Genomic DNA, 13,094 nt, shown 5'->3' with positions numbered 1-13,094 from the left:
AAAGGTGGCTGATTTCCCCCTCTCTCTAACCCAGGGGTCACCGGACAGTGATCAGGAGCAGGAACCCTGGCTGATTTCCCCCTCTCTCTAACCCGGGGGTCACTGGACAGAGTGACTCAGTCCCACCCCAGGTTGAGTTACTGATAGTCCTTATATTCTCTCTCTCTCCCCCCATTCTTTTGAGTCTCGGTAACTGGTTACAGTCAAGTACTGGTGACAGGTTACAATCAACTTCCAACCTTTAGTAACAGTCAGGAGGTTTGCAAAAACCAACTCAACGTTGAAACATTTCAATCAGACAGACAGGCACCAAAATCAGCTTTACTACCGGTTTAAATATTAAACCACCTCGAAGATCAGGAAGGAAAAGAAATCCTGATCAGCCAGGAGTCCCTGACATCCGTTATCATCAATCACCCAGCCCCAGGTCAGGGCAGTCCCTCGACACTGTCCCATCAAACACTCCCAGGGCAGGTACAGCACGGGTTAGATACAGAGTAAAGCTCCCTCTACACTGTCCCATCAAACACTCCCAGGGCAGGTACAGCACGGGTTAGATACAGAGTAAAGCTCCCTCTGCACTGTCTCATGAAACACTCCCAGGGCAGGTACAGGGTTAGATACAGAGTAAAGCTCCCTCTACACTGTCCCATCAAACACTCCCAGGGCAGGTACAGGGTTAGATACAGAGTAAAGCTCCCTCTACACTGTCCCATCAAACGCTCCCAGGGCAGGTACAGGGTTAGATACAGAGTAAAGCTCCCTCTACACTGTCCCATCAAACGCTCCCAGGGCAGGTACAGGGTTAGATACAGAGTGAAGCTCCCTCTACACTGTCCCATCAAACACTCCCAGGGCAGGTACAGGGTTAGATACAGAGTAAAGCTCCCTCTACACTGTCCCATCAAACACTCCCAGGGCAGGTACAGGGTTAGATACAGAGTAAAGCTCCCTCTACACTGTCCCATCAAACACTCCCAGGGCAGGTACAGGGTTACAGAGTAAAGCTCCCTCTACACTGTCCCATCAAACACTCCCAGGGTCAGGTACAGGGTTAGATACAGAGTAAAGCTCCCTCTACACTGTCCCATCAAACACTCCCAGGGTCAGGTACAGGGTTAGATACAGAGTAAAGCTCCCTCTACACTGTCCCATCAAACGCTCCCAGGGCAGGTACAGGGTTAGATACAGAGTAAAGCTCCCTCTACACTGTCCCATCAAACACTCCCAGGGCAGGTACAGGGTTAGATACAGAGTAAAGCTCCCTCTACACTGTCCCATCAAACACTCCCAGGGCAGGTACAGGGTTAGATACAGAGTAAAGCTCCCTCTACACTGTCCCATCAAACACTCCCAGGGCAGGTACAGGGTTAGATACAGAGTAAAGCTCCCTCTACACTGTCCCATCAAACACTCCCGGGGCAGGTACAGGGTTAGATACAGAGTAAAGCCTGTGTAAAGAGTCCCAATCCATACGGGTGTTAAGTGTGTTGATGGAGTGATGCTGTTATCTGATAGGGGACGGACCCACAAATGCTGATGACATCGAAACAATGTGGACCCACCTCAGTTCAAACAGTTGAGCCGCGATCTAACGGAAAAGTTTGGGGGGTGTGAGGGTGGGGGGCACTGGGGGTATACTGGGGTTCTGGTCCTTTGACAGAAATACATTAGCGAGAATAAGAACATTTGCAGACTCCAGGCTGAGAGACGGAGTCTGTGATCCTGGCCTGTGTGAAACTTCGCTCCTGAAGTGTTTCAGCTTAAAACAGACACGGGGAAAGTTTCACCCCATCCATAACTACCTGGTGTGAGAGTGACTCACTGCGAGAGGTTATCCTGTTCATTAGAAACTAGTGTCTGTTACCCATCTGTAAAAGACGGGGTGTGGGACCCCACCTCGGTCGGACTGTGGGACCCCAGGCCCGGTCGGACTGTGGGACCCCCCTCGGTCGGACTGTGGGACCCCCCCGCCTCGGTCGGACTGTGGGCGGCCCCCCACCTCAGTCGGACTGTGGGCGGCCCCCTCGGTCAGCCTGTGGGACCCCCACTCGGTCAGAATGTGGGACCCCCACTCGGTCAGAATGTGGGACCCCCACTCGGTCGGACTGTGGGACCCCCCTCGGTCGGACTGTGGGACCCCCACTCGGTCGGACTGTGGGACCCCCCCTCGGTCGGACTGTGGGACCCCCACTCGGTCGGACTGTGGGACCCCCACTCGGTCGGACTGTGGGACCCCCCTCGGTCGGACTGTGGGACCCCCACTCGGTCGGACTGTGGGCGGCCCCCTCGGTCGGACTGTGGGACCCCCACTCGGTCGGACTGTGGGACCCCCACTCGGTCGGACTGTGGGACCCCCACTCGGTCGGACTGTGGGACCCCCATTCGGTCGGACTGTGGGACCCCCACTCGGTCGGACTGTGGGACCCCCCTCGGTCGGAATGTGGGACCCCCCTCGGTCGGACTGTGGGACCCCAGGCCCAGAGTGTGAACGGTCAGTGGCGGACTCCCCTGCCTCCACCTCTAAAATCCCAGATAAAAGTCTCTCTGAATAAAAAGAAGATAATATTTTTTTCGATCATTGTCTTCGTCTCACTGGAATTCTCCAGTCCTGGGGCCTAGGGACAGACAGAGGGACAGGGGAGACCGGGGTCAGACAGAGAGATCGATGCAGACAGGGAGACCGGGGACCAGACAGAGAGACCGGGGCAGACAGGGAGACCGGAGACCAGACAGAGAGACCGGGGCAGACAGAGAGATCGATGCAGACAGGGAGACCGGGGGCAGACGGGGAGACCGGGGGCAGACGGGGAGACCGGGGCAGACAGGGCGACCGGAGTCAGACGGAGAGACCGGAGACAGACGGAGAGACCGGGGACAGACGGAGAGACCGGGGACAGACGGAGAGACCGGGGACAGACGGAGAGACCGGGGACAGACGGAGAGACCGGGGCAGACAGGGGAGACCGGAGACCAGACAGAGAGATCGATGCAGACAGGGAGACCGGGGACCAGACTGAGAGACCGGGGCAGACAGGGAGACCGGAGACGGACGGAGAGACCGGGGGCGGACGGAGAGACCATGGACAGACAGAGAGACCGGGGCAGACGGAGAGACCGGGGACAGACGGAGAGACCGGAGACAGACGGAGAGACCGGAGACAGACGGAGAGACCGGGGGCGGACGGAGAGACCATGGACAGACAGAGAGACCGGGGCAGACGGAGAGACCATGGACAGACAGAGAGACCGGGGCAGACGGAGAGACCGGGGACAGACGGAGAGACCGGAGACAGACGGAGAGACCGGAGACAGACGGAGAGACCGGGGCAGCCAGGGAGACCGGAGACAGACGGAGAGACCGGGGACAGACGGAGAGACCGGAGACAGACGGAGAGACCGGGGCAGCCAGGGAGACCGGGGACGGACGGAGAGACCAGAGACAGACGGAGAGACCGGGGCAGCCAGGGAGACCGGGGACGGACGGAGAGACCGGGGACAGACGGAGAGACCGGGGCAGCCAGGGAGACCGGGGACGGACGGAGGGACCGGGGACGGACGGAGAGACCGGGGACAGACGGAGAGACCGGGGCAGCCAGGGAGACCGGGGACGGACGGAGAGACCGGGGACGGACGGAGAGACCGGGGGCGGACGGAGAGACCGGGGCGGACGGAGAGACCGCGGACTGGTCCAGCGAGGACGGTACGTTACAGCCGCGGACTCCCCCATTCCCGGCTCCCTCAGGTCCTGGGGTCAGTGCTGACTGGACGTCCACTGTTCTACCCTGATTGGAGGCTCCTCCGGACCCTTGATGTATGTTTAAGGGGGGCGTCACTGCGTCATTGGTTAAAAGAATAAATCTTCCCGGAAACCACTGCCCAAATTGTCCACCGTTTATTTTGTGGGGGAGGGGGGGAATCTCTCCGAGACCTGCCCATAGCCCCCTCGCTCCACCCCCCGGAACAGAACTCCGATGGCCCCCCACCCCACCCCGGGGAAACCCGATTGAGGACTGAGTGTCGGAGCTCAGGATGTGTGTCCCCCCCCACCTCCCCCGGCTCGGCCTGGGCCGCTCAGCAGAAGCTCCTGTCAGACCCCTCGACGGGGGCCGGCCAGTGAGGGGGAGCCTCCTGCCGCTGGGGGGCCAGGGGGTTTCTGTACTGGGCCCCGTACGGGCCCGTCTCCACAGGGGACGCCTTCCCCAGACCCTGCAGCCCCCGGGCATCGCCCAGTCCGTGGTAAACCAATGTCTGGACCTCGTGCCCCGTCTCGTAGGTCACGATTGCCTCCTCGTACTCGGGCTCCGATACAAAAGATGTGTAGCCCCCGGGTGAGGGGCAGTAACCTCTCTCCCCGCAGTCTGGCCCGGGCCTGTAAGAGTTTAAAACCAGCTGGCCCGAGGGAAAGACACCGTAGGTCCGTCTGTAGCACTGACTGGTCCCGTGCGAGGAGGCTGCAAACTCCGCCTGGCCTGAGGGCAGGTTTTGTTGAGGGAAAGGGGTGCAGGCGCTCTGCCAGTTGGCTTCCGTTGCCCATTCCTGTCCGTGCAGCTTCCGTGGGAGTTGGCGTTTCTGAAGGCCTGAGGCGGCGGTGTGAACCACGCGGTCAAGGTGCGACAGCTTGGACCCCTGTCCGGGTCGGCCCTGGATATTACACCTTGTGTTTGTCTCAACGCAAATCCGTTCCGACTGGCTGGGATCTGACTTGCTTCTCAGGTGGGCAATTTCCAAACTCCTCGCCTCCTCCTCCTCCTCCTCCTCCTCCTCCTCCAACCCCGCTGGTACATTCTCATAACCGTAGTACGCAGGTCGTCCAGCGAGTGGCCTGATTGGAGGGGCAGGCTGTGATGATTCTGGTTGGCTCTCCTGTAGCCCTCCCAGGGGACCTGCGGCCTCTGGTCTTGGGCTCTTGGCTTGGATGGGTCGGCCATGGCTTTGCTGCCTGCCCATTGAGCCCATGGACATCCTGCCCCTGCAAGGGTACACTGGCACATTGACGTAGGTGACCTCAGGTACTTGGCGATGGGTCAAAGTGTGGAAGGAGCGCAGGGAGGTCTCGACATCCTGATCGGGACACGTCGCCATCTCGTGCTCAGAGGCCTCTGGATGTCTGTAACAGAACCGCCCTTGCTGGAAATACGGGCGTGACGGAGCCGGGCAGCGTCCCCCCGCTGGAGATCGGCAGTGAGGAGCCCAGTCCCCCTGCGAAGCGGGAACTGACCCGGCCGGAGAGGCCCCGCGGGCGCACTGGCGATTGATGGCAACGTAGGACCTGCCGGGCGTGGGTGCCCAGTGGGAGGCTGCGTCGGGCACCCTGAGCAGCAGGGTCCGCTGGGGCAGGACCGGGTCAGGGAGCGACGCTCGGGGGGCAGCAATGAACCTGGGCTGGACCCTGGGGGCGGGTCGGTACGGGAGCGCCGGAGGGGACTCCTCGGGAAGGTGGGCTGGGTGAGGGGAGCACTGGCAGTGGCCCGCCTCCGGAAGGATCTCCGCATAAAGGTTGTCCTGCTTAAAGATCTCCCCCCGTCCTGGGCAGGGGCTTGGACCCCTTGTCGTGCTGCACCCTGGACCAAGCAGGGGGGCCTGCCGGGGGGGGCAGGCCTGCCGGTGGGGCCCCCGCGTTTGAGGGCGGTCGGCGGAGGCTTCCGGAACCATCTGGGCCCTGATTTGGGGGCGCTGGCGAGGGGGAAGGTTCTTGGGCTGTCCCTGGGGGACAGGGGGTCGGGGAGGGACAGCGGGCTTGAGCTGCAAGGCTCTGGGCTGAGCTCCGTCAGGGGGAGAGATGGGCAGGGTGCCACACCTGGAGGGGCAGGGGTGAAGCAGGTGGGGGGGCTTGGGAGGGGGAGGGGGAGGGGGAGCGGGAAGGGTCAGCCCGGCCGATGCCGATGGGCCTCTGACCGCCGAACGGCCGGACGCCCTGCGGGAGGGGCTGGAGGTCTGGGCACTGATGGGCGACCCATTGGCCGGAGACTGAGGGTTGGACCAGTGGACAGAGCAGTGCTGGGACTGACGATTGGAAGGAGCCAGCGAGGCTGGGACGGGAGACGGGTGCGCAGAGCGCTGTACGCGGCAATGCGAGATTGGCCCACACAGCGACTGTGTGAGTTTGACAATGGTCTCGGGAGAGGCCTCGGGTGTAGACGGGTCCAAGAGTCTGAGAGAGGCTGGAGGTGCTGAGAGCACAGAATCCTAGACAGACAGAGGAAAAGAGAACGTAGAATCTGGTGGAAATCATCGGTCCTGACCTCTCCCCTCCTCCTCTTTGACCTTCACAATCCGAGAGGTCAAGTGTCAGCTCTGTTTCACCCCTGACCTTCTGTCCCCACTTCATTTCCAGAGGGGAAATGCATTTCTCTGCTACAACTACTGGTGCCAGTTTGGCTCAATCAATCGGGCCTCCACCAGAGCCCATAATCCAGGACAACACTCCCAGGGTCAGTACTGAGGGAGCGCCGCACTGTCGGAGGGTCAGTACTGAGGGAGCGCCGCACTGTCGGAGGGTCAGTACTGAGGGAGCGCCGCACTGTCGGAGGGTCAGTACTGAGGGAGCGCCGCACTGTCGGAGGGTCAGTACTGAGGGAGCGCCGCACTGTCGGAGGGTCAGTACTGAGGGAGCGCCGCACTGTCGGAGGGTCGGTACTGAGGGAGCGCCGCACTGTCGGAGGGTCAGTACTGAGGGAGCGCCGCCCTGTCGGAGGGTCAGTACTGAGGGAGCGCTGCCCTGTCGGAGGGTCAGTACTGAGGGAGCGCCGCACTGTCAGAGGGTCAGTACTGAGGGAGCGCCGCACTGTCGGAGGGTCGGTACTGAGGGAGCGCCGCACAGTTGGAGGATCGGTACTGAGGGAGCGCCGCACTGTCGGAGGGTCAGTACTGAGGGAGCGCTGCACTGTCGGAGGGTCAGTACTGAGGGAGCGCTGCACTGTCGGAGGGTCAGTACTGAGGGAGCGCCGCACTGTCGGAGGGTCAGTACTGAGGGAGCGCCGCACTGTCGGAGGGTCAGTACTGAGGGAGCGCCGCACTGTCGGAGGGTCAGTACTGAGGGAGCGCTGCACTGTCGGAGTGTCAGTACTGAGGGAGCGCCGCACTGTCGGAGGGTCAGTACTGAGGGAGCGCTGCACTGTCGGAGGGTCAGTACTGAGGGAGCGCCGCACTGTCGGAGGGTCAGTACTGAGGGAGCGCCGCACTGTCGGAGGGTCAGTACTGAGGGAGTGCTGCACTGTCGGAGGTGCCGTCTTTTGGATGAGACGTTAAACTGAGGCCCCCATCTACAATCTCAGGTGGATGTAAAAGATCCCACAGCCACTATTCAAAGAGCACAGGGCGCGAATGCACTGACACAGGGCGTAAATGCAAGGACACTAAATTAGAATGCACTGGAAAAGGGCGGGAATTCATGGGCATTGAATTAGAACGCACTGGCACTGGCACTGGCACTGGCACTGTACTGGGCGGGAGTGTAACAGTGCATTGCTGCAGCGTGGGGAGTCGGAGTGTAAGCCCGCGGTGATGTGCTGCCCCGGGGAGTCGGAGTGTCAGCCCGCGGTAATGTGCTGCCCCGGGGAGTCGGAGTGTCAGCCCGCGGTAATGTGCTGCCCCGGGGAGTCGGAGTGTCAGCCCGCGGTAATGTGCTGCCCCGGGGAGTCGGAGTGTCAGCCCGCGGTGATGTGCTGCAGCGTGGGGAGTCGGAGTGTAAGCCCGCGGTGATGTGCTGCCCCGGGGAGTCGGAGTGTCAGCCCGCGGTAATGTGCTGCCCCGGGGAGTCGGAGTGTCAGCCCGCGGTAATGTGCTGCCCCGGGGAGTCGGAGTGTCAGCCCGCGGTGATGTGCTGCAGCGTGGGGAGTCGGAGTGTCAGCCCGCGGTGATGTGCTGCAGCGTGGGGAGTCGGAGTGTCAGCCCGCGGTGATGTGATGCCCCGGGGAGTCGGAGTGTAAGCCCGCGGTGATGTGCTGCCCCGGGGAGTCGGAGTGTAAGCCCGCGGTGATGTGATGCCCCGGGGAGTCGGAGTGTCAGCCCGCGGTGATGTGCTGCCCAGGGGAGTCGGAGTGTAAGCCCGCGGTGATATGCTGCCCCGGGGAGTCGGAGTGTAAGCCCGCGGTGATGTGATGCCCCGGGGAGTCGGAGTGTAAGCCCGCGGTGATGTGCTGCCCAGGGGAGTCGGAGTGTAAGCCTGCGGTGATGTGCTGCCCAGGGGAGTCGGAGTGTAAGCCCGCGGTGATGTGCTGCCCCGGGGAGTCGGAGTGTCAGCCCGCGGTGATGTGCTGCAGCGTGGGGAGTCGGAGTGTAAGCCCGCGGTGATGTGCTGCCCAGGGGAGTCGGAGTGTCAGCCCGCGGTGATGTGCTGCCCAGGGGAGTCGGAGTGTAAGCCCGCGGTGATGTGCTGCAGTGTGGGGAGTCGGAGTGTCAGCCCGCGGTGATGTGCTGCCCAGGGGAGTCGGAGTGTAAGCCTGCGGTGATGTGCTGCCCAGGGGAGTCGGAGTGTCAGCCCGCGGTGATGTGCTGCCCCGGGGAGTCGGAGTGTAAGCCTGCGGTGATGTGCTGCCCAGGGGAGTCGGAGTGTAAGCCCGCGGTGATGTGCTGCCCCGGGGAGTCGGAGTGTCAGCCCGCGGTGATGTGCTGCCCAGGGGAGTCGGAGTGTAAGCCTGCGGTGATGTGCTGCCCAGGGGAGTCGGAGTGTCAGCCCGCGGTGATGTGCTGCCCCGGGGAGTCGGAGTGTAAGCCTGCGGTGATGTGCTGCCCAGGGGAGTCGGAGTGTAAGCCCGCGGTGATGTGCTGCCCCGGGGAGTCGGAGTGTCAGCCCGCGGTGATGTGCTGCCCAGGGGAGTCGGAGTGTAAGCCTGCGGTGATGTGCTGCCCAGGGGAGTCGGAGTGTCAGCCCGCGGTGATGTGCTGCCCCGGGGAGTCGGAGTGTAAGCCTGCGGTGATGTGCTGCCCAGGGGAGTCGGAGTGTCAGCCCGCGGTGATGTGCTGCCCCGGGGAGTCGGAGTGTAAGCCCGCGGTGATGTGCTGCCCCGGGGAGTCGGAGTGTCAGCCCGCGGTGATGTGCTGCCCCGGGGAGTCGGATTATCTTTACCTGAGTGGTGAGATTGTTGCTCCGATACCCATGGCCGATCTCGCTGTCCGGTGAGGAGGGGTCTCGGGGAGACACTTTCTTCAGGGGGTCCACGGACGAGTAGAGAGGGCTGGCCATCTGGGTGGGAATCTGGTCCAGGTGAATCAGCAGGGACCCAACGTAGGCCCCACCCGAGGGGTCGCCTGGCGCTGGGGGAAGCTGGCAGCACTCCTGCCATTGCTGGGAGGCCTGTCGGACCACCTGGTGGGCACGTTCCGTCAGTGCCAGCGCCATCAACCTGGCAGGGTCCTTGGGTGGCGTTGGAGGAGGCACATGGTGAGAGGCCGAGATAGAAAGTGAGGCCAGTGAATGATAGAAGATCGGCTTCTGGGCTGTGAACAAACCAGAGAAACATTCAACTTATGCCCCCAATACAATCACCCCCTCCTGAGGGCACCGACTCTCACTGGGGTACGGGTCCCACAGATACCGACTCTCACTGGGGTACGGGTCCCACAGACACCGACTCTCACTGGGGTACGGGTCCCACACACAGTGACTCTCACTGGGGTACGGGTCCCTCATACAGTGACTCTCACTGGGGTACGGGTCCCACCGACACCGACTCTCACTGGGGTACGGGTCCCACAGACACTGACTCTCACTGGGGTACGGGTCCCACACACACCGACTCTCACTGGGGTACGGGTCCCACACACACCGACTCTCACTGGGGTACGGGTCCCACACACACCGACTCTCACTGGGGTACGGGTCCCACAGACACCGACTCTCACTGGGGTACGGGTCCCACAGACACCGACTCTCACTGGGGTACGGGTCCCACAGACACCGACTCTCACTGGGGTACGGGTCCCACACACACCGACTCTCACTGGGGTACGGGTCCCACACACACCGACTCTCACTGGGGTACGGGTCCCACAGACACCGACTCTCACTGGGGTACGGGTCCCACACACACCGACTCTCACTGGGGTACGGGTCCCACACACACCGACTCTCACTGGGGTACCGGTCCCACACACACCGACTCTCACTGGGGTACGGGTCCCACACACACCGACTCTCACTGGGGTACGGGTCCCACAGACACCGACTCTCATTGGGGTACGGGTCCCACACACACCGACTCTCACTGGGGTACGGGTCCCACACACACCGACTCTCACTGGGGTACGGGTCCCACACACACCGACTCTCACTGGGGTACGGGTCCCACACACACCGACTCTCACTGGGGTACGGGTCCCACACACACCGACTCTCACTGGGGTACGGGTCCCACAGACACCGACTCTCACTGGGGTACGGGTCCCACACACACCGACTCTCACTGGGGTACGGGTCCCACAGACACCGACTCTCACTGGGGTACGGGTCCCACACACACCGACTCTCACTGGGGTACGGGTCCCACACACACCGACTCTCACTGGGGTACGGGTCCCACACACACCAACTCTCACTGGGGTACGGGTCCCACACACACCGACTCTCACTGGGGTACGGGTCCCACACACACTGACCCTCACTGGGGTACGGGTCCCACACACACCGACTCTCACTGGGGGACGGGTCCCACAGACACCGACTCTCACTGGGGTGCGGGTCCCACACACACTGACCCTCACTGGGGTACGGGTCCCACACACACCGACTCTCACTGGGGTACGGGTCCCACACACACCGTCTCACTGGGGTACGGGTCCCACACACACTGACCCTCACTGGGGTACGGGTCCCACACACACCGTCTCACTGGGGTACGGGTCCCACACACACTGACCCTCACTGGGGTACGGGTCCCACACACACCGACTCTCACTGGGGTACGGGTCCCACACACACCGACTCTCACTGGGATACGGGTCCCACACACACCGACTCTCACTGGGGTACGGGTCCCACACACACCGACTCTCACTGGGGTACGGGTCCCACACACACCGACTCTCACTGGGGTACGGGTCCCACACACACCGACTCTCTCTGGGGTACGGGTCCCACACACACCGACTCTCACTGGGGTACGGGTCCCACACACACCGACTCTCACTGGGGTACGGGTCCCACACACACCGACTCTCACTGGGGTACGGGTCCCACACACACCGACTCTCACTGGGATACGGGTCCCACACACACCGACTCTCACTGGGGTACGGGTCCCACACACACCGACTCTCACTGGGGTACGGGTCCCACACACACCGACTCTCACTGGGGTACGGGTCCCACACACACTGACCCTCACTGGGGTACGGGTCCCACACACACCGACTCTCACTGGGGTACGGGTCCCACACACACCGACTCTCACTGGGATACGGGTCCCACACACACCGACTCTCACTGGGGTACGGGTCCCACACACACCGACTCTCACTGGGGTACGGGTCCCACACACACCGACTCTCACTGGGGTACGGGTCCCACACACACCGACTCTCACTGGGGTACGGGTCCCACACACACCGACTCTCACTGGGGTACGGGTCCCACACACACCGACTCTCACTGGGATACGGGTCCCACACACACCGACTCTCACTGGGATACGGGTCCCACACACACCGACTCTCACTGGGATACGGGTCCCACACACACCGACTCTCACTGGGGTACGGGTCCCACACACACCGACTCTCACTGGGGTACGGGTCCCACAGACACTGACTCTCACTGGGGTACGGGTCCCACACACACCGACTCTCACTGGGGTACGGGTCCCACAGACACCGACTCTCACTGGGGTACGGGTCCCACAGGCACCGACTCTCACTGGGGTACGGGTCCCACAGACACCGACTCTCACTGGGGTACGGGTCCCACACACACCGACTCTCACTGGGGTTCGGGTCCCACAGACACCGACTCTCACTGGGGTACGGGTCCCACAGACACCGACTCTCACTGGGGTACGGGTCCCACACACACCGACTCTCACTGGGGTTCGGGTCCCACAGACACCGACTCTCACTGGGGTACGGGTCCCACACACACCGACTCTCACTGGGGTACGGGTCCCACACACACCGACTCTCACTGGGGTACGGGTCCCACAGACACTGACTCTCACTGGGGTACGGGTCCCACACACACCGACTCTCACTGGGGTACGGGTCCCACACACACCGACTCTCACTGGGGTACGGGTTTCCCCGGATACCAGTGCCTCATCCGAGGGGCCTTTGTTAACGTGCGATGCCAGTCGACATCAAGCACCACAGGAAATCATTCCAATCAAAATTTGGCTCCAGAACCATGTCCGTTATTTTTCTATAAATACTGTCTTTGTGTTTCCTCATTAATCGATCGCGCAGTCTCCTGGATTTAGGACAGTGTGGGATCACATGCCATCGCGCTGATCTGGAACAATGCGATTTAACATCGTACAAAGATCTGGAACAGACTTTATGGGAGTCGAGTTGTGAATGATGGCGACAGCAGTGTGTCGGGAATGATCCCGGGGTCGGAACTCACCGTCCTGCATCCTCAGCAAATCCTCCAGATCGGGGCTCTCCGCCTGCCCTTTGACCTCCAGGCCAGTGACCGCCGTCTTCCTCTGTACCTCCCGTTGGCAGCCCCTCGACAGTTGGAAGTCGCAGGACTGGAGGAGCATGGAGATCATCTCGGGGGGCTGTGGTCCGGGGAGGGGGGGCCCGGGACAGGCCAAATCCTGGGCCTCGCCTGCCCGGTTCCCCAGCATCTCCAGGACCTTGGCGGGCACGGTGACGGCGACGGGGTGGGAGATGTCCAGCGAAGGGGGCCTGGGGCCTTTGTGGGGGAAGGCGTTCGCCGCCTTGCGGGTGAAGGAGACGGGCTTCGAGGCTGTGTCGGAGGCCGGGCTGGAGAGACCACGCTGGCAATCCGGGCAGCCCGGGTCCAGGCCCAGGCCCTCCGGGTCCGGCCACTCCTCAGCCTTGAGGTGGAAGTCGGGAGCCATGTAGATGGCCTCCTGCTCCTCGCTGCTCGCCAAGCTCTCGCGAGATGCACGCGGCTCGAACCCGGAGATTGCGGG

General features: G+C 62.4%; 1 protein-coding gene across 1 annotated transcript in view; it reads right to left on the bottom strand.

Annotated features, from left to right (window-relative positions):
- Positions 1-3,997: 3,997 nt before the first annotated feature.
- LOC137308258 (rho GTPase-activating protein 33-like) overlaps positions 3,998-13,094 on the bottom strand; it is a gene marked incomplete at its 5' end in the record, with an annotated part of 22,722 nt that continues 13,625 nt past the window's right edge. The window contains 3 exons of the mRNA XM_067977092.1: positions 3,998-6,189; positions 9,071-9,441; positions 12,557-13,094. The exon at positions 12,557-13,094 is cut by the window's right edge and continues 71 nt beyond it. Coding sequence (XP_067833193.1) covers positions 4,075-6,189; positions 9,071-9,441; positions 12,557-13,094 — 3,024 coding nt within the window. The remainder of the gene's footprint in view (positions 6,190-9,070; positions 9,442-12,556) is intronic.

This window comes from Heptranchias perlo, unplaced genomic scaffold (genome assembly GCF_035084215.1).
Source record: "Heptranchias perlo isolate sHepPer1 unplaced genomic scaffold, sHepPer1.hap1 HAP1_SCAFFOLD_1251, whole genome shotgun sequence".
Taxonomy (NCBI): Eukaryota; Metazoa; Chordata; class Chondrichthyes; order Hexanchiformes; family Hexanchidae; genus Heptranchias; species Heptranchias perlo.
The sequence above is the reverse complement of the archived record's forward strand: the minus strand, read 5'-3'. Positions and strand labels throughout refer to the sequence as shown.